Source organism: Vanellus vanellus (genome assembly GCF_965231255.1).
Source record: "Vanellus vanellus genome assembly, chromosome: 4".
In the NCBI taxonomy this organism is placed as follows: Eukaryota; Metazoa; Chordata; class Aves; order Charadriiformes; family Charadriidae; genus Vanellus; species Vanellus vanellus.
The window spans coordinates 83,412,081-83,434,773 of record NC_138909.1 but is presented as its reverse complement, the minus strand read 5'-3'; the positions used below and the strand labels follow the sequence as shown (position 1 = coordinate 83,434,773).

At 41.1% G+C, this 22,693-nt stretch overlaps 1 protein-coding gene across 1 annotated transcript in view; it reads right to left on the bottom strand.

Moving 5' to 3' along the window:
- The window catches only part of GPM6A (glycoprotein M6A), a gene marked incomplete at both ends in the record, with an annotated part of 142,726 nt that extends 120,265 nt beyond the window's left edge, over window positions 1-22,461 (bottom strand). Inside the window, one exon of the mRNA XM_082482727.1 lies at window positions 22,425-22,461. Coding sequence (XP_082338853.1) covers window positions 22,425-22,461 — 37 coding nt within the window. The remainder of the gene's footprint in view (window positions 1-22,424) is intronic.
- Window positions 22,462-22,693: the final 232 nt, after the last annotated feature.

Sequence of the window (22,693 nt, the reverse complement as noted above, 5' to 3'; positions counted from 1 at the left end):
CACAGAATAAGAGATGGGGACCCTCCTGTCTTAACAACTCCCTTCCTCCACCAAACACCCCCAATCCATCTAGTTGCCTCATTTGCCAGCCACTGGCAATTCCAGTCGTGACCCACCCTTCCACCCCCACGTACCACCACACAGCCCCGGCAGCCTCTGACCCATGGGATGTTCCTCACCATCCTGCTGCAAGCGCAGGTCTTCATTGAGCCGATACAGCGACCTCACGTTACGCACTCAGTCTCTACCCACCCTCTGCATTCTACAGCATCCCGAGACACAGAGCCGCCAACTACATAGTCTGAATATTCTGCCATTACCCACTTCAGGAGCCAGAAAATCCACGACTCGGGTGAAAGGAACAGCTAAAGGAGAGCTCCCACCCAAGCAGCAGCTGCAGGGGTCACGTGCCTTGCTATTGTAAAATAACGAACTGTGTAAGAGTACATTAATTGCCATAAACTGTAAAGACAGGAAAATCAGGCCCCCATACACCACTTAAGTTGGGGGGTTTAATTGTTTTGGTTTTTTGGTGTTTTGTCTTGTTTTGTTTTTAAAGGGGCTTGTAGTCTTTCACTCTTTTTCTGGTTCCTGAGCCTTCAGAATGCACCCACTTCACGTTTGGGAGATCTTTCATACATTGGTGACATTAAGACTCTTACTTAGCCCTTGGCAACTTTGAAAACGCGAGCAGACTTGCCACGCAACCCCAGGCAGCAGCCACCACAGGTACCGCTGCCCAAAATTCCCCCACGATGAAAGCCCTCCTCGCTCTTCTGTTGGTCTTGTGTTCTCCAGTGGTACTGAATAACACAAATCATGTATTTCTTCCAGACTAGTTCAACCCCAGATCTACTCGGCTTTGCTGAACAGCAGAGCACGGGAAAGCTGCAATCACTTCCTATTTTCCTCTCTCCAAATTTCCCTCGGTGAGGAATGCCAACACACAAGTGGGCTCTACCCGCGGCCGCTAGCACAGGGAGCCTTAGCGGTCTGCTTTATAACGTGACTTTGAAATACGAAGGGCTAACGCTTGCTTCACATCAAAGGCAGATATTCTACAAAACGCAATTTTTCCTCAAAATATTTTCTTGAAACTCTGTTCATCATCATTTATAGGACTTCGTTTGTTCCACAGGACTGAGAAAACCCAACTGCTCTGCAAAACCTTATACGCAGTGCCATCAGCTGATAGAACGGAGGGGCCATCAGTCGATAGAGTGATTGTCTAAAGGACAATAAATTGTTGTGGGTTCTTCAAACCATAACAGCTTTTCCTACTACTTCACCTGCCTCTACTCAGGACTCAGAAAAGCGCTTTTCATGACTAAACTGATCTGCCGCATATTTACTGCCTCTTCCCAGCAATATATCTGTCTCCCAGGAATAGCAGTGTTTACATATGGAGAAATAGTTTTCAATGCATGTCACAACATAAAGAAAGCACTACATTTATGTAAGGAAAAAAAATCGGGGGGGGGGGGGGGGGGGGGGGAGAACAAAACTTTCAGCATTCCCCAAGAAACTGCAATAAGATTAGAATTTTGAAAAGAATAATCTTTTTCCATTTTTTTTGAATTAATAAAAATGTGATTTCATAGGTTTGTATCAAATTTGTACAAAATTAATGCAAAGCTTTCCTTTGAATACTACTCTTTTGAAAAAGAAAAGAAAAAATTGGAAGTAATTGGAAATATGTGATTTCCCCTTTCCTTCTTCCTGTCCCACTCCCTTCACCTCTCGTCCCCCCGATCTGTAGCAGAATAAAGTCTTGAGTTGTACAACATTTCAGGGTACTGATATTTAAAAGCCACTGTAATCTATGGGTATAAAACTCTTTTGGCCACTTTCAAGATTTGTTTAGATTATTTCTATAATCTAAGATGTGGAATATATATGCCAAAAAAAAAAAGTATTGTTAAAAAAACCATCCAAATAAAGAGAAAAATCTCCAAAAAATTCAGTAAAGTATTCCTCTCTGTATAGTGTATGTGGCATATGGAATATGACTGGTTGATGAATATCACTTCATTACTGGAAGTCATCTAGCGTGACCTGATAACTTACATGTGGTTCTGCTATTTGTGAGCGACGAACCATTCCGAGTTCCCAGAAAAGGCACCTTTTGGTAATCTGCCTTTGAGTCCTGCGCACTTTCTGGCTCGGGACAGGATTTAAACAGGCCCCATCCATCTACAGTCACCAAGGTACCGAGTCAAAGGGCTCATCCAAAGCGATTGGATCAAATTTTTGACAAATCACTACAAACAGTGAGAAATGCACTGATGTATTATGACTAACCTACAGTCAGATCTCAGACTACAACAAAATCTGAGCCATTCATGGGGCTTGGGGTGGGGTTGGTTGGTTTTTTTCTGCCCATCATGCAAGGAAACAAATTCCTATGTTTTCAGTAAAGAAAAAAAAATAAATAAATATACGAAGCAAAGAAAGCTTGCCATCCTCATGACACAGTAGTAGGAGAGAAGTTCCAATTCCTTCGCTGAAGGGCCAGGGAAGTCGCTGCCTATAAGTGTAAGTCTCTAAGACAAATGGCTCAGCCTCAGAAACAAAGCCGTTCTGCTTCCCCCGCCCCCCCGGGATGCATTTAAAAAGCTTTTTTTGTTTGTTTGTTTTCCAAAGCATAAGGAAATAATAGGAGTCGTGATAGGACTCCTGTATACAATGTGAAAACCATGTTTCCTCGGGGATGCGGTGGATGGGTCGGTGCTTCAGTGGACTGAGTTCATCGCGTTCTCGTTAAGCTCCTCCAGCCACCTTACCCTGCTATGGCAACTCTTGACTGGACATTGAAGACAAAGTTCCACCCACTTTCTTCAACCCACGTGCTAAGCAGCCTGACTTCAGAGACCTTTAGGCCTTACACTTCACCCGTTTGATTCGAAATAAATCCTTCCTTCTTATTTCTATACCTAGGGAAGTTTATAACGGATTGCCATTGCTTTCAGTCATTCCAATCTTGACATTTGTTGTCTGCACTCAGACCCCAGGGAGGGCAGAACTGCTCCTCGTTGTTCTTCAGCACGTTAACGGCAAAGGCTAGGCCCACCGTCTGCTTTGACCCTAAACCTAAAATACCAAAGCCTCTGGGCTACTCTTATTTAACACAGAAAAAGAAAAACAAAACCCCAAACATTTCAAGTTATTTGGAAGCATGCAAATGAAAATGAGGATGGGGGATATGCTGAAAGCGTCATCAGCACTGTCAGAGCCGCCATATAACCCATATCCTACTAATAGGATATGTTATACATGTAGTTTTGAGAACAACTTTTTCTTTGAAGTCACGAAGGCCAGAAATTTGCTTTTGTAATGCAACAGCTGAGACTTTGTTCCTATCCTGTGATTTCAGGAGCTGCTATTTGAGAGGACTTCAAACCTGCAAGAAAGCAAGGGGCGCGCAGAAGGTGGCCCATGTCAACAATTCATCGAACCGCACATCTTTGTTAGAGGACAGCAGCGTTAAAGAAAGATCTATGAACAGCATTTAACCAAGATAGCTTAAGTAGCAAAAATAAATCTTGCTATAACAGCACAGAGCTCACCACAACGCATTCTTTCCACTAAGACAAATGAGCTGGTGGTGGTGCTTAGAGTGCTGGGTGGAGACTGGATGCACCGTGACGCGACGGGACCATGTCCCACGCACCACTGGGGAAGACACCCGGAGTCTCTCTTTGCACGGGCAGTACAACAAACGTGTTCAAAGAGCGCAGACACATTTAAGAAACAGTCTTTTGAGTATATTTGTATTAAGATATAGGTCTGCTAATCTCCTTCCATACTTCAGCCTGAAATTTCCTTTGTATTTGGGGTTATATTCCATCACGTGCTTTTAATACAAAGTCCATGTTTTCTGCTGCCAAAGACAGGACAAACTTTTTCATCATCTCATTAGCTGAAAACATTGCAGTCGCCTTCCTAAGGAAAAATAGTCATTCATCTGAAGAATATGCATTTTTTTTTTTTTTTAAACAAACAAGCAAGCAAACACAGGCCGATTTGTCACTGTGGGTATCACTTTTGTAAAATGAGTAAAAGGAGACACTGTTGCCTAGTAGGGTGATATCTGTCCTGAGCTTTTCATATCACACGTCTATTATCACTAAGAAATCCAGTTCTTCTGAAGGGGCTGAAGTTAACAACTTTCTGAACTGTTCCTTCCTTTGGCACACTGCGCAGACAGCCACCATATGTATATCACAGCATTCTGCCTTAGATTATGTCACTGCTAAAAATCAAAGGTCTGTCACTCTTCATTTTAACAACACATATGCCATGCGCATAATGACTGCGACTCCTTTAGTTTTTGCTCATTTAAATAAAATATTTGGTTAGAAACTAAAGTGGGAAAGACAAGATACTTCAAGTACCCTGCATTCCACCTTTAAAAGCAAAGAACATTTAATGGCTGCAATTTATTTATTTATTTACAAATCAGTAAGTATTCCCTGGCACACTTCATCCTTCTTTGGTATCTAGAGGCCCCAGCTGAGGTTCCCCTTGGAGAAATGTAAAGACAATGACCTCCTAAAGCAATAAACAAGTCATAGAATGGGTGGAAGAAGTGAAAGCTTACATATGTCCTGTATGGCTTTTCACAGATGGAAAACCAAGACGCAGTGATTTACAGGAAGATTTTTCAGGGGGACAAACTACTTCATAGTTGAAATTGAAAAATGTAAATGATACAGACAATCAATCAGTTTCAGATCTTTCGCTTCTCAGTCCAGAATCTTAAATGATATCCTAATAATTTTCAGCAAACATGATCTTTACAATAGTAACTTATAAATTACTGGCTGAAAGAGCAGCTTACCTTTTAATCCAATAATATAACTTTTAATACCTTCACTATTTCATACCAGTATAATTCCTCAGAATTATTGAGAATGATGGAAATTATTGCTGTGACTTTTTTTTTTTTTTAACTGGACTCTTACTGAGAATTTTAGCCTGGAGAAGAGGAGGCTGAGGGAGACCTTCTCGTTCTCTACAGCTCCCTGGCAGGAGGGGGTAGCCGGGGGGGTCGGTCTCTGCTCCCAAGGAACGGGCAATGGGACAAGAGGAAACGGCCTCAAGTTGCACCAGGGGAGGTTTAAGATGGATATTAGGAAAAATTTCTTCACTGAAAGGGTTGTCCAGCACTGGCACAGGCTGCCCACGGCAGTGGTGGAGTCACCACCCCTGGAGTTGTTTAAAAGACGTGCAGACGTGGTGCTGAGGGACATGGGTTAGTGGTGGGTTTGGCACTGTGAGGTTGGCGGTTGGACTTGATGTTCTTCAGGGTCCCTTCAAGCCTGGGCAATTCTATGAATTCATGTATTGGAGAAAGGTTCAATGTTTGTACCTCCTGAAGCTGCGCACTACTGCAACCACCTTGGGAAGGTCTTTGATGGGATTTTTGGTTTATTGTCTTTACCTTAGTTGTTGAAAGGCAATCGTTGGTATTTGTTAATATTATTACAATAAAGCAGTTGGTTTTATAACCAGTTTATACAAGTGTTCTGCCTCACAGAACCAGCGGTGTGGCGTATGTTCATGAAGAAATTTATTTCATATCCCCTACAGGTTGGCTTTCACCCACATTGACATTTTTGTGCTTCTGTTGCGGGAGTTTCACAAGCCAGCTTCACAAACTGAAAAGTATCGTCTCAGAACTGCTTTCTCCAAGTGGTAAAAGAGATTAAGATGAGGTGGGAGAGTTTACTAATGTGAATATAAACTTGGCAATTTTGGCTGCGTATTCCACCTCTCATTTACAAAAAGTGAGAAGGTCTCCCAAGTATATATTGAATACCAATGATCCAACTTCTTACTTTGATTGCACATTATCATTATAGTTGCAAACATTCTGGCTACCTACCCACCTTACTAGCTCCTATATAACAAACAACTGAATAAAAGCACACTGTTCTGTGAGGAATACTACTGAACGATCTCTCTATTTTTTCCCCCCCTCAATATCTTTTGGATAAAGTCTTGAAAATGCTTATAATTATGTGCTTTTTGAAGTTTGCTTTCTCTCAAATCCAATTAGGAAGCTCCAAAATAGCACAGTATTCTTGCTTACCTAACGCCACCATCAGCTGTAATTAAAGCTGTAAGACAGCAACTGGAAGACCTTGCCAGAGGCTAGTGGTGTTCATAGGTACTGCAAAGATCATACACTTAATAAAAAAATCATTAAAATATATAACATTCCCAGTCTTCTCTGACTTGATAACATGTCTTTGAACTGGACAAAATTAGACTCATCATTTAGCTTTTGATGGCAACAATCTGCTGCGGTCCTCAGTGCAGCACCAGTACCAAAAAGGTGGCCACTCTCAGGAAGGCAAGCTTGCTATGAACTAGACAAAAGGCAACTAAAGAGCAATTAAGCATGCGGAATGATGCTCCGGGCTAGAGAAACTGAGCCGATAAACCCTGAGCCGCCGGCAGGAGCGCAGCCTGTGCCTACCGGGGTACGGCACTGCCATTCCGCCCCCCGGGATGCTCTTCTCCTTCCACGCAGCAGCAGCCTGGATTTCATTCATTTCCCAGCCGTGCAGCTCGCCAGCACGGAAACACAAGAGTGGACTGGAGATAACAAGCCAAAAGACGGTGTTTCACTAGCTGGTAGCTCAGAAGGAATGAGAGCATAGCCGACAGCAACAAAATAAACAGGGACTCCGCTTCTGCGCCACCCTGATACCGAGGAACCTACGAAGTTTCATTTAAAGTTCTTTTTCCTTCATATTTGTCCTTAAATAAGAATAGCCTTGAAACAGCAGAAAACAATGTTTTAAAGAAACTCCCCTGAGGCATTCTGTCTTTCCAGTATGAAGAGCAGCTCCAGAACTACGGACTGCTAAGAGGATTTCTTTAATAATATCGTTATTACTGCTTTGAATATTCATAAGTATTTTTGAACTTCCCTGCGCCGCCGATAAGAAAGACCTGCTGAATACATCTGCAAGCTGAGTAACCGAGATACGCAGCACTTATTACCCCACTGCCATTGAGGATGTAAAAAGACTTAGCTGATACCAGCTCCAAATACATCCTAAAAAACCAGCTCCGTAAGCTGCCTTTAAAAATTTCTAAGATGTCAGACACTAGAGCAGATATTTATCCTCTCCGTACACATGAAAGCCCAATGCTGCCTCTATTGAATACCTTAGATTCACAACGGCTTTGTTGGAATGTACACGAAATATAGGACTCAGTAACAGAAATGTGGATATTTTATTAGCTATAGTCATAAAATCGTACTCTGACCATTGTATTTGTCAAGCATTATGTCAGAGAGAAATCTAGTTTCAGTTTTAAAGCAAACGATGGCATATTCTGAAATGAGAGCACCCTGAATTAGTCACTTCCATTAAAACTATGAAGTAGAATTGCCTAGCAACCAAGAAAATTAATTCAGAGATTAAAATAAACACTGTGACACTGACAGAGCAACCGCTATTCTATCCCAACCACCATAAAGGCCCTCAGAAAAGAGGCCAGTGTTGCCTTAATTTTTCTTAACAAAGGAAAAACAAACAATTTCATAAAATGAGTCATAGTGGACAAAGAAGAAAACCAAACAGTCAAAGCAACTGCACAAAGCAAATGCAAATAATTGCTGTCTTTTTATATAACATCATTAAAATGAAAAATATAGGGAGTTTTCATATTCTGACAATAGTAAACAAATAGCTGTGGATGTTTCTAACATGTTTTCCCACTTACAAAGAGCAACTTTGTTTCGGTACATTCATTCCATGCAAGTATTCTATATTTTACTACTTACTGGCTTAATTTATTCCAGAATTTACGACTATGTCTACCTAAAAAACTCTGCAGCATTGTTACCCATTCCTACCCCTAGTCAAATTATTCCTCGTCACATTTCTGTAGGGAAGAGTTTAAATTATACAGTTTACCACAACCGAGGCAAAAAAAGGTAACAGATTAAGGACAGTAAGGATGACTGCGATAATTTCGTTTAATGACTGCTACTCTTATATTGCTTGTTACATCTGGGCCACTGTGTAATTCATTGTCCCTGAAGGGCTACAAAACGCATAGTAAAATTATCCCTTTAGAAATAAAACCACCACATCCTGTAGCAACATTGAAGTCTACCGCCTTGTCAGGCTATTAGATTAGAGGAATGATTACGGATCAGCGATTCCCGAGAGCAGTACTTTCCGACCTCTAGAAGTAGACGGTCCATCTTTCCAGCTTGAGGTACAGAGTTTGTACGTGCTCAAAAAAAAAAAAAAAAAAAAAAAAAAAAAAATCAGGAATTATGAGGGCGAGAACAACCAAAAGAGAAAAAAATGAGATCCCAGAGGATATCACAAGATTTAGCCACTGCAGCAGCTGCATCGAATCTAGTTGAGTCGACATTAAAAGATAATAAGAAAAATAAAACAATATGAGAAATAAATCAAGACAGACAAGTAGGAATAACTGTGTGTTGGAAGGAAACTCCCCAGGCGTGGACATAACTGTACTCCTCTACCAGGAGAGGACAGTAGACTTCAGCTCTTCGGTTGCGTAGAATGTTCACCAAACACGCCCCCAGCTAGCTACAGCTACTTTAAAGTCTGGAAATCTGCATATTCCGATCACACTTAAGAAAGGCAGAGGTGCCTGAACTGGATTTTAGAAGTTAAGGCTGTCAATGACTGTGTAATACAGTACACGTTTTCATCTTCTAGAAGGAGATACGAGAGGTAATTTTGGGCGGATATCTGCTGGAAGCACGGGCAATGCAGATGGTACGGCACACGTAACAGATCGAAATGAAGAAAATATTAACAGCAAAAGTCCCCCATATGCAAACACATCCATAAACCCAATAAAAGACCCCAAATGTCCCTAACAGGTTCCCCTGCGTCTTAAATATTTAATGACTGTACCAGATGGGGAGGGGGGAGAAAAATATCTTGTCTGAACCATTAGCATAAACACAGCTGACCTAAAAGACCGACTCACCGCTGGGCTGTAATTACCGCAGTGTTTTCACTAGTGAACGATGTCCATAAATCCAGAATAATTTCGAAAAATGACATCTTTGAGAAGCAGTAGCCCCCATATGCTGTTGAACTGCTGCAATAAATGTCCTTTTTATTTCAGTGCCACATGCCGTGGGTGTGGTTGGAGCACACTAAACTCAGGATAGTCACAGTGATAAGCAACTTATTTTGCTGAATTTTATCCCTATGATGGAATGGTTATAATGTGTGATAGAAGATGCTCCTGCAAACTCTACACCCGGCGGACAATCGGATCCTTTTTTCCCTTCGAGATTTTAAACAGCGCAGTTTATATGGCAAAAATCTGGGAAACAAACGGCCATTTTCTGTGTTCGCACTAGGTATTGTCAGAGTCCAGAACCTTGTAATACCAGAAAGCCTTCTAATAGACCCTCAGCTCAGAAGGATTTATCAAATATCTTCTCCACCCTGTCCCACAAAACACAGGCAACTAACCAACGCGCTCCTTCGGACCAGCATTAAAGACCAAAAGTCTCACCCATAGCTCGTTACAAGAGGACAGCGAGAAGGCTAACACCAGGGTTAGTAGCAGGAATTTAAGGAAATTAATCTCCCAGATAATCTTGGAAAGCAGACCATGGCCGTGTTGCAGAGAAAAGGTAAAAAGAAGGTCAGTAGTAGCCTGCCTTGGGGAAAATTCCATCTGCGCAGCAAATTTGGCGATCAGCTTGGCTTCAGCGTGTGAACAAGACACGCTAGCAGAGTATTTCAGTACCAGTGGAAGGTCCGAGTATACCTTGCCCAAAAGTGAATCCAAATTCTAGTAACTCAAGGTAAAACACGAACAAAACCCCTCAAAAAATTAAAACAGCCAAGAAGAAAAAAGAATAATAATTTCTTGGAACCTGCAGACAGCCACAGGAGACCTCAAAGCATATTAATCTACTCTAATATCATGCAAAGCAAACAAACAACAAAAAAACCCAGCTGATAAACTCCATTCAACCTTCCTCCCGGTCTCCTCTCAGGCCCTATTCAATTGCATCGTCGTATCCTCTCACAGGTTTCCTGCCAAAAACCTGATGGCTCCATGCCAATTGCTCTACGGCATCGTTAGGTCTTAAAGGCTGTGCTTGAGCTTCCCTTTTGCTTATGTGACTATTTCGTCTAAAACCGATGGGATTACCCACAGTGCATGGCATCGAATAGGTACATAGAATTCTTTGCAGGATCAGAGCCTTGGCCATTGATTTTTCCAGATTTTGAACTTACTTGTGTCTATAATTTTAGAAGCATTATATTCCCCTAAAATCACGGGCAATATATGCGTTTACAAGCAAATCCTACTCATTTCTACAGTGTGAATGAAAGTGGTCCTTAATACTGTACTAGGACTATGAACTTCCTGGCAAAAGGGAAGTATTATGTAGTAAATGCAATCAAGACCAAATAGCAGAAAAGAGTTATGGCTCAGGGGAGTAGATCTAAAGCTAATTATGACCACTTGGAAAACAAGACACCGTTCCATTTCGATCTGGTTCGGCCATCTAATTAAGTAACACGGCAATAAGATGCTTTTGAACAGCTCAAGAACCACAGGGAGAATCTGCAGGTGTTTGTAAGGAACTGCAACCTCCTACTCAAAGGAAGGGCGGGGGGAAGCACAGTTAGGCTTATTTATAATGTTAAAAGTGTATGTTGATCAGAAGCAGTGGTCAACATCTCGGTAAGAAACGAGGAGGCTGAGAAAGTCTCTGAAGACAATCTAAGACAATTCTATATTGAAACATCACAACAAATAGGAAAAGCATTTTACACATCTAACATACTCAGACAATTTTATGAGAAAGTAAATCACTGGTTTTGTGCCGTTCAGCTAGAAATGTACGCTCCTTTTCTATCTAGGAGTGGTTTATCAACAAGTCATGGACAAAGGCAAAGCGTGTTAAGTGGGGAGCATTTCACGCTAAAGCTACTCAGTTTAAAAATCAATAATACAACATTCAATAGTATAATTGAATACCTTTATGAACAACAGAGTGGCCACTGGTCAATGGTCCCTTTCTCAAGGCAATTTCAGATATTTACTTTCATCCTCAGTTATGCATACTGAGTAGCTATTTACAATGACTCAGCAACCCACTACCCCCATAAGTTCAAGTACATGCTCTTTACTGGTATAAAACCTTTATGAAAAACACTATCCTTTAGAAGTTTATAAGTTCTTTTGCGCCACATGCAGAATTCAAAATGTTATTGGTTTTACCATTATCGCTATTGGTAAAAAAACAAATTGGCTCGTGGACATTGCTCAATTACGTTTTTTTCACAATGGACCAATCCAACAACCCGGAGAGGTTGAATTTGGGCTCACTGCACCCAGCAGCAGCTCCTGCATCCCCTTTCTTCTGCTGCAGCTACCTGACCTGTTTAACGTTATATTCTGGTAGGGCACAGAAGCATTTGTCTGCACCTTCTGCTCAGTTGTTCCCCACCTCCTCCGTTGAAAAGGACGCATAGCCAACGTAAGCATCCCAGCGACCAGATCCAGCCTCCAAGTTGCACCATGAACGTGGTAAATAAATCATGCAGAAAAATGTAGTTGGAAATACAATCTTCATCGTAGAGGTCACAAAAGAAGCAGGCCAGTAAAGAGCATGGAATTGCTGAATATAAATTGCTTTGTACAACTCACATGAGGACACAATACGGTATTAACTGGTAAAAGGCAAGGATTAATTTCCCGGAAAGGTTAAGGTAACTTTAGCTTGCCTATTGCCATTCACTAACAGGGAAGGAGATCCTCCGTTGAACAACTTCACAACTAGTTAGGTAACCCACAAACACTCTCATTATGTCTCTCTTGATGTTTCAAGACTATGTCTCCCTCTGGAACAAACGTCCTTCTACCACTCTAAGTAGTGCATTTTGTTCTTCCTGTACTTTGTAAGGAAGCGTAGATGCTCTGTTTTATATTATTTCAACTATGTATTTAATTCTTCTTACCCAATAGGAACACCTCAGAATTTGCAGTTCCTGGTGGTATTCCCAAAGGCTTATCACAAACCACAACAACATATGAAAATTATTGAGAAAGGACTCTACCAGTAGGCTACATACAGATGTCTGATGGCACGCCTAGAATGCCATGAAGTTCAAGGTGTGCCATAAACTCCCACATCATATTCTCAGGCCATTTGGGCTTTATGGGTCACAATGTATGACTTGAATTACCCCAAAAGACCAAGGAGATGACCAGGTAAAACCTAAAATATGGAGGGATTACTAATCTCCGCACTGTACTTCTAGAAGCTAACAAAGAGACTGTCTGCAAGTTTTGTTGGCGCTTTATATGCCGCCATAATATCTAGAGTCTGGGCATCTATTTTTGTTTCAAAAGATACCAGGAAGAAAAACACCCAAAACTGCAATTGTTTACTCATGTGAAACGTTAAAGAACAGTCTTAAGACTTATTTACTGATAGAACAGGAACGATAGAACTAACAACAATGCTAACTTTTCCGTGGCCTTCCACCTCCAGTACAGACTTGGAGGATCTTCCCTCAGGAGCATGCACAATGTCATGGCCACCACAGTCCAGATTCTCCTCGTTGTTCTAGACGAACTTACCAAAGCACCAACTTCTGCGTGCAGATTCTAGCCTGTAAGCATTAAGAAGTCCCAAAGCATTCAAGGCACTGTTAGTAACTTGCACTATATCAGAGCAGAAGATCTTTCCAAGGTGGAGGGTTGTTTGAAGTGAGATGTGTAATAGAAGGGTAAAAGAAATGGGGAACAAACAATTTGGCACATGCAGGTAGAAGATGACAGGATGTATGCGTTGCCTTTCTTCTGGAGAGGCGAGGATCAGAGCTCTGTGCCACCAAAGCAAAGAGATGGGTACCTGGTTTGGATAGGTTTCCTCATCTACCCCCCAAGATACCAATCAAAACCAGGACACCAGAAGCTCGGGATCTACTCCTGTATAAAAACATGTAAGCCTAAGTTCTTAGCTATGGCCAAACAGGTCCTCACTTGAGAGCTGCAAAGAGCTCTTCCCATGGCTGTTTCCTAAAGGCATTTAAATTGATTCCAAATTACGTCAGCTGCTACCGTTGCGTATAGTTGAATAGAATAAGAGAAGCTGATTCACGGGTAGCAGAGGGTGCCACTGCCCCGTGGAGCCTCCCCCACTGGCTACATCGCCTCGCTGGGCACCAGCACGCACTGCCAGATTCCTTCCCAGAGAAACCAGGCCAACGGCTCAACGGCCGTCGCTCTTTTCCATGAACACGATGTGATACACTTTCCTTTTCCAAGCAAGAGAATCTTTCCTATCTCTCCCGGCTTTAAGATAAAGCCAAACTTGCTCTGCCTCTTTCACTGCCCTATGCAGAACTTCAAAATAGTTAGAAACTGCCCACAGTTACAATATTACCATAGTAGGATTACCACAGTAATATTACAATATTACCAATATGGCCATGAACTTAGCATGGCTCCTGTTTTATGTGGGGGGAAAACGTGTTTAAATTACACATTCACTATTTAAAAAAAAAAAAAACAAACAAAAAAACCAACCCAAAACCAACTCAAACCGCATTTATGTTTCTAATAACTTTTTATGCAAAACTTCTCAAATGTTTTACTTGCCAGCATAAATCTGCAAATACTAATCTAATACCACTCTGTTCAGATTACTTGTGTTTTGGTTGGTTTTTTTTTAAGTTTAAAACTATTGAACTCTATATCACAGTATCACAGTATGCTAGGGATTGGAAGGGACCTCAAAAGATCATCTAGTCCAATCCCCCTGTCGGAGCAGGAACACCTAGATGAGGTTGCACAGGAAGGCGTCCAGGCGAGTTTTGAATGTCTCCAGAGAAGGAGACTCCACAACCTCCCTGGGCAGCCTGTTCCAGTGCTCTGTCACCCTCACTGAGAAGAAGTTTCTTCTCAAATTTAAGTGGAACCTCTTGTGTTCCAGCTTGAATCCATTACCCCTTGTCCTATCATTGGTTGCTACTGAGAAGAGCCTGGCTCCATCCTCATGACATTCCCCCTTTATATATTTATAAACGCTAATAAAGATCACCCCTCAGTCTCCTCTTCTCCAAATGGTTGGACTTGATGATCTTAAAGGTCCCTTCCAACCTCACTGATTCTATGAAACTAAAGAGACCCAGCTCCCTCAGTCTTTCCTCATAAGGGAGATGCTCCACTCCCTTAATCATCTTAGTTGCCCTATATCATTGTACCAACACCATAAGAGATTTTAACTATTTTTTTTTTTTTTTTCTTGAGAGTCTAAAACATAAAGATTTGGAAGCCATTTAAAAACACTCTACCTTAAAACACACATTTTATTTACAAAGAAACTCCTAAAGTTTCCATCAAGGCCCTCTACAGGTCCCGTCTGACAGACCAAATGTTAGTATCCTTCATTATTTTAACTCTAATATTGTCTTCCTCTGTTTCAATATCAATTTCCAACTTCTGAACCCCTCCAAAGGTCTTTCAAGTTATACTGCTTATTCCTTTCTTCTTTTCATCATATTGCCTCTCTTCATCCTCCAGCAGTACAATCATCTCTGCTTTTTTCCCCATTGTGCCTTAATGCAAAGCGACTCTTAATCACTGACTGTGATTACCCGCTTAATCCCTCCACTATGCTGCCATACTCTCTTCCTTCAAATTTCTCTGCAATGTCCAATTTCACCTATATAAAATCATCCCACTGCAGACTGAGAAGTGGGGTGTGACCTAATAAAAATGACTTAATAAACGTGTGGCACTTGACAACTTACAAGTTCCCAGAAGAAATTAAGAAATGTGGTAGAATTTCATTTCCGTGCCTTCCAGATGCTAAAAAGAAAATGTTTCCACGGAAAAATTGAAAATCAAAACAGCAGTCACAAAGGGTTTTGTTTAATTTTTTTTTTCTTTTTTTTTTTTTTTCTTAAGGAAGAAGAAGAAAAACAAAACACACTCTTGGGGGCACAAATGGGCAGATATTGAGAAGCGAGGGATGCTTACTGCGACTGCAAATACTATGTTTTGCTTGAGCTTTATTTAGCCTCTGGCAGTAGCACCTCCCTGCAAAGCCCATATACCAACAGTGCAGCAAAGGCACCTTTCGCTGAGGTCCAGTCTTATGCCAGAATCACAGCAAATGCACTGCTCCCCTCACACCACGATGAAAAAGACCGATTTTTGTTAAAATTGATAGTAAATCTATTGCGATATTCATTTGCTGGACAGTTGTATTGTTATCACTGTTGACATTTTTAAAAAAAGAAGAAACTTTCACTATGTGAACCAAATAAAAATTCATCAGAAATTGCCCAAGTGCAAATATCGGGGGTGTTATAAACGTAAAGAGAAGAGCAATCTTTGCACTTAGGAGTAGTTAGTGATATTTTAGCAATTGTTATATGGAACAAAGTTGTCCCAGATGGCTGCAGTATAAATTTTGGGAGGACTACTGAAGTCCTACGTGATGACTAGTAAGAAGATTGAAGTATTTGGAGGGGAGGAAGAAAATATTGAGCCTTCTTGAGCCTACTGTATCGTGGTATGAGAGTTGGCAAGGACAAGCTAACAGAATGCTTCAGTCATTTTTTGTGCCAGTGGCCTTCCTTCATCAGGTCCTAGAGCTGATGCGTACAAAAAATAGTCACAATTCTGATAGATAAACGCCAGATAGGGATCGACTTCGACCCTCGCAATGGTGATGCTCCGGGTTTGATCTCGCCAGAGCTGAGGAAGTGACGTTTCCCACACCTTACGTGGGGCATTGAAGGCTCTGTACCTCCTCACCCCTCCCCGGGCAGAAGATCTGTGACACCACACCAACGGGGGACTCGCCGGCCCGTCTCAGAAACCAGTCAGGCAATAAGCAGGAATTATGCATTTTAGTTGCATGAATTGGCTGAAAATTCTTCTGAAATGTAATTGCCAACCAGAATATTAACTGGCAGAGTATTTGATCCAAGATCGATATTCACCTTTGCCTTTTTTGCATTCTGATTTTCAATGCCCACCAGGTGCTTGATGGGTTTGATAACATCACACACATTAACTACAACCCGAAGGCAGAACAGCCCAAAAACTTGTAATTTTTTTTTTTTTTTCCCTACTTAATCCTCTATATAAAACTATTGGGAAGAAAGGGCATATTCGCACCTGTTTATTTAGGGACACTTAACATCTTCAAACTATTGTATCAAGACAGCAAACATTGTCCTCATGTGAGGGCAGCAGCATTCCACCCATTCTTCCATCCCGAATTGTCGTGCAGGTGCAGGCAATTCAAAGAGGTGAAAAATCACATTGCCAAAATTGTTTAAGGTATTTATCAGAAAGGAATGCATAGGCACAGTATAAAAGGAATAATTTTTAGATATTAGATATATCAGTCCCTCAATCCTTCTCCATAAGGAGCCAAGGCACTAAGCTGAACCAAATAGACTTTTGCTATATCTGCAGTATTGTTTTGTCATTACTAAATGCTTATTTTTTCCTGAGTAATTAGAAACCCAAAATACCCTTTTTTCCTCCAAAGTGGGGGGAGGGGGGGGGAAAGCGCCTTTAATTTCACAAACTGTAGGAAGTTTTTATAAATTTATATTGCTGGCTTGATAGAGTATTTTTCAAGAATTTGTATAAACTAATAATTTTCAATGTCTTCAGTGCTTTTTTCTAAGCATTTACATCTCTTACTTCTAAAATATCTTATTTCTAAAATAGCTTATTTGTGAAATTGACATACAAGTGTCAAAATTACCATGAAGACTTAAATTCTCACACATTGAATTGAGGATTCCATCTGCCTCAGGGCAGTTGGAACACTTTTTGCCCCGAAAGAATAAATATAAAAGTATAAGTAGGTTCCTATTAACGCTGGATTTTCATGCCTATGACTAGTATGATGTTAAGCCTGTAAGAAATACAAAGTTTTCTCCTATTAGCAGAGACATTTCAATGTTAAAGATGAAATAAGCAAGCAAGACTAGATTTGTTTACATTATCATCTGTGAATAAAAGCCTAATGTATTGAATAATAACATATATTCAAATTACAGCTCTGGAACTCAGCGCTCCAAATGTCAGGATATTAAGTAAGGTAGGCTGTAGTCACTACGTAAAGGAGAATAACTTGCAACAATAGAACAATTAGCCTCAAATTCATATTGAATGTTACTGCATTTTTCTTTCATAAACCTCATTGATTAACTACTAAGGAGTATTAAATAGGAACTATAGTGAGATACTGCACCAGATACGAAAATTTACTTCCATATTTAAAATTGATTAAGAAGGAAAATTATTTACTCAATGACTTCATGACTATCGAGTCAGTATTTTATCTGACATTTACTATACACACACACACTTTTAAGAACAGGCAGAAATAAACGTGACAAAAGTTAAGACCATTCTAATCTGAAGGAACTTGTAGAAATCCAGCCTGAGCAGCAGCTTGGGAAAAAAGAGTAGAACTGAAAATACATTCCCAAAGGAAACGGAGCTTGACCTCTGCCCATCGTGTTTTCTTTAAGGCTCGAGCAGTGCAAACCCAGGTTTTGTATGAAGAACATCAGCCAGCAAATGTCTGCTGCTTCCTACTTACAAGGCCAAATTTAAAAACTATTTCTGGTTTAAAAAAAAAAAAAACAAAAAAAAAAAACCAACAACAACTCACAAAACTGATTGGACTTCAGAGGTCCTGTAAGACTCGACAGAGTCCCAACAACTTAAAAAGGGTCTCACTGAAGGTACCAGCATGGCTCACGCTTACTATGCCATTGACATTGAAGAACAGAAAATAACTCAGCTTTATTTTCAAGTGTAGTCACCCAACTAAACCAAAGTGCAAAATACCGAGATTGGCTCATTTTTATTTTAACCGCCTTTCTAACAATAGCCAAAGGAGCAACTGGACAACTGTTCTCTTTTAGAGGTAAATAAAAAGATTTAGAAGACTAACTTGCAGGGGATGCCAGCGATGTTTTGACTATTTGGCGGTTGGTTTATTTCGTAATACGAAATAAAAAAATCACCACTTTCATCTAGTCTATGGCATCCTACTAACCCAGAGCCTGCCATTTTCCCAAAAGTACCGAAGGAAGAGGAAGCAACTCAGCCTCTGGTGGCTGTGTGTGCCTCGTGCTGCCAGCATCCTCCTAGACTCCTTAGAGGACTTCCTTCCAAACCTCTGCTCAAAGCTCTCCTGTACTGGCACGCTGTGGAACAAACAAAAAAGCTTTGAAAACAGGCTGCACTTAAATCACTAAAGCAGACTCATTATTTATTTTCTAGTATTCAACCACTTCTTGTCCCAATAATAGTCTATATTTTTTTTGCCATCCTACCAGCGGAACCTTAGCTGTGTGTGTCAGGTATAGTACAGCCAAGAGAGCTTAAGCAAAATTAGCTCTTCCTCGTGTTTGCTGCTGTACAAACACAGATGCTCCATCCGTTCCCAAGAGTTTATTTTATAAAGGAATTCAAACTACAAAAGGAAGCTGTGGATGAACCATAAAAAAAGGCACATTTCTCTCCGTTTTAGTGCAAGTGGTACAAGTATGTCTCGCTGTGCTACGGCACGTTTCTTTTGTCTGAAATAGACGTGGTGAGAATCATCCTAAACTCCACCGTGCCAAGGCCCACACAACGCAAAAAATTACACTGCTGGCCCTCCGAAAAGTTTTCCATTGGGACAATTGACAGGGGTTGGGGACATCCTTGCAGTCTTGGGGCTTTCACGGAGAGAAGACCAGCTCCGCGGGAACGGGACCGATATCTTTTTCCAGCTAGCAAAGCTACGACTTTGACGTCATTGTCTTTCCAACGCCGGCAGTCGAGACCTACCGCTGACACATGCAAATTTATGCATGAGTTTTTCCAAATTAGCATGCATCCCTAAAGACATCAGGGAAACTTCTGCTTCTAAGCGGATCTGATCACTTTGGAAAAAATAAACCAGTCAAACAAATTACAGGCTTTAGTTGTCCTGGCTTTTCCAAGACAGCAAATTTGCAATCAAAGCTCTGGGTCTGTTACAGTCCCAGGCACGCAGCGTAACGTCAGCCTGATGGAAACTGTGCCCGAGTTGATATTTCTGAGACGTTATGACTCTGTTAGAATGTATTTTAGCGTTCACACGCAGTTTGCATTTCAGGCAGACTTTCAGCTCTGGGGCAGCTACAGACAGCCCCGTAGCAAAGACCTTTGGCAGGTCCCCCCCAGCCTGGGCTGGCGCGCAAGCCAAGGGAGCGCGGCATCAAGGGAAAGAGGGGGGTGGGGAAACAAGTCTGAAAGACTTGAAAACAGAAAATGAATGAATAAAAATTATTCCCAGCTTCAGTTTTTACAGCTTTACGTGTGAAAACTGCTGGGCAAGAGCATTGCCTCAATTTACCATATTAATGGTCCTGCTGCCAAGAAGCCAAGAAGAACCCACACTTTCCAAGGCCAATAGGAAGAAAATATTAGGGGATGGGGGGGGGTTGGGGGGGGGAAAAGGGGTGTGCATTTCTGTTTTCCAATCATTCCTTTGAACCATACAGTTTCTTGTAATTCATTAATTTCAGAAAACATATGTAACAGATTTCCCTGCTGACAATTTTCCACGATACAGCCATAAACAGATCACAAGTGTTAAACACTGGAAGACACAGGGACCGTGTCAGGCAGAAGCTCATTATTTGGAACCACTACGGTAAGAATTATGTTCACACTTATCAGTGTCTTATTCCATGAAACGCTGCAAAATAACAAGACTTCCAAATCTGCAAGCCTCTCGTTAGAGCTCTCTGTATGGGATTAATGAAAAGCATCGACACGAAACCGTTCCCTTCCATCATGGCTGCTAGCAAGACGTAATGCTCTTCAGTGGGAGGTTCGAAGCATCTGCTGCGAAGAGCACAGGAGTTGATAAGCAGTGACAATTTATACTCCCATTGATTTTTGTAGAAAGCAGAAGGAGAAAGAAAGAAAGAAAGAAAAAAAAACAGTTCCACTCAAGATGGCAGGAGGACAGAGATAAGAATATATGAATTTCAGTGAGCGTTGCTGGGACACTACAGTTAGAAAAACTAGTCCAGATGACCTTGAACTATATGTGGATATCAATTAAACACTTAATAGCTAGGTGATGCTAAATGAAAACAAAAAACCACCAGGAATATGAAAGAGAAGTATCAAGTCATACTAGTATTAGTCAATATTTTTCAAGTGCAAAGTGCAAACCTTGAAGAGATCCATGATTTCATAATCACCCCTATACTTCACTACAATTCCAACATCTGCATTGGAGCACCCCAAAGATTCAAAAGTGAATTATTTTATTTTTTTTTTTCATTTTCCTCCTGAATTGCAAATTTTCTTCAAACTGGAAATACATTGTAAAAGTTGGCATAATGCAAAGTGGGAAAGCGGCAGGGTGACGTGCCAGGTTCGCAGGTACGCTCACAGCGCCGAAGCAGCATCCCCTTCCACAGCAATAAGGAAAAATACATGTCATTTGTGAGGTCTTCACATTCTCCTGTCACTGTCTGTGATGACAGCTGGGTACCACTATAGGGAAAAGAGGCTGAACACATGGCATTGTAAATGGGGGGTGGGGGGTAAGTAGTGTTAGCTGTTGTAATCACACTATTAATCACACCGGTTTGAGTGGCTATTGGTCATTCAGCTGCTTATCATATGAACAATGAGGACACAGTTTATTGGTAACAACATGCTCTTTTAATATACGAAGTGATTTACTTCTTTCTCTGATTTTTTTTTTCCCCCCTCTCATAAGAATTTAGGGATTTTTGATTTTCACACTGTTCCTTCAGGCAATATCATTCAGTAACAATGAAATATTGATTCAGTGGCCAAACAGTTCAATTCACTTGTTTTAAGAAGGAAAAAAAAAAAAATAATCTTATTTCAGATTTTAAAAAAAGCACATCTTCAATTTCTAAATCTAAAGCACACTAAATAATTCGAACCATAAAATTATTGATTTTACATTCAGAAAAAAAAAAACAAACCCTGAACCATCTTGCACTTTCCCATTATTTCTGCCGTCTGCAAATAATAAAATTGAACTGAAGAAACTGCTGAAATCACCAACCAGATACTAATTTATTTATCTATAAACATAAGTATGCATAGACAGAGAGGGGGCACATATATCCTCCTTTAGTCTTCTCATGATGCTCTGCCGTGCATCTAGAGCAAGTCAAGACCATAAACAATTCAAAGCTGTGTTCTGTCTAAATGGGTCACTTATAACGAGAAAGGATGACATTTACATGGAGAAAGCAGATTGATCAGGGAGCGGAAAGACAGAATATGGCATCAGCGCCGAAATATACCCCTTTACAGGCAGTTTCTATTAAATGATTCGGCAAGTTCCTAAATCCTCCTCAGAAATGGAAGTGGATTCAAAATAAACGCAAAAGTAAAAGTATACGTGATTGTACACGGCAAATATTCCCTAGGATTACCCTTTGTGCTTGCAGGAAAGTAAAAGGAGGAAACCTTGGTTCCTTTCGCTACTGTAGCGTCACTCGTACAGAATAACGCTTAAGTAAAAGCCTAAATGAACTATATTTCTCAGAGATTCACAAATTACTAAACAGTCTGCAATAATTTTAAATTGCACCTTTAAGCGCTAGCGCGTCCCATCGCATTCGGTTATTTCCGACCTGAGCAGAAGCAGTGGCACAGAAGCGCTCTGCGTGCATCTCGCTAACGCAATTTCAGCCGCACCGTGCAAAACGCGTTTCAGCAAAAGGCAAAACCTCTACGACGCAGATATCGGAAGCACAGCCGGGCTGCTTCAACACGCCGCAAGATGACAGTGGGGGGGGGGGGGAAAAAAAAAAAAAAAAAAAAGAAAAAAAAGGCAGAGGGGGATTTCAATCCTGCCTAAAGATCCACAAAATACACCCCGTGCCTTTGTTCAGTCTGGACTCTCATTCGAGGCGTCAATACTGGTTGCATTGTTAAATACCCAACTGGAACCGGCTCCAAATATTGTGCGAGCGGCTCTCTCGCAGTTCGCACTCGAGTCCCTCGACCCAGCTAGACAAGCGTGAAAACACGAAATAAATGAAGGTTAACAAAGACCGGGCTGGGAAGCAGGCTGCATTAAATGCTTGCAATATTACTAGGAGAGAAGTAAAATTCGCTATTTAGATCCTTTTAATACTCGCTGCCGGATGACAGTCGGTATATTAAAGCTGAGTGCTATTGCAGAGAGGCAAACGAAGCAAATGGTATGAAAAAAAAACAAAAATCAAATCAAATCTTTCCCCATCTGCCACGCCAGGCAGTCCCTACCGTCACAGCAGGCTGCTAAAGCGCGTAAGGAACGGCAAAATAACGATCCCCTTGCAAAGAGAAAGCAGTTTTAATCACAGTACCTTTCTGTGTTTGTCCCTCTTCCATATTCTCTTCCATGGCTACCTTTCTTCACTAGAAACGGCTACGGAGAATTAATCAAAAGCTGCAGTCAGATGTAGGAAAAAAAAGTGTGGAGATTTTTTTTTTTTTTTTTCCCTGGGAAGCTCCAAGAGCAGAGGCTCAGGCAAGTCCTCAGAGCTCAGCTAAGGCTCCCTCACTCGCCTTGTTTGCTTGGAGACAGGCTGTCAAGTGTAATTTCATTCAAATTACTCTTCCGTGAAGATTATCA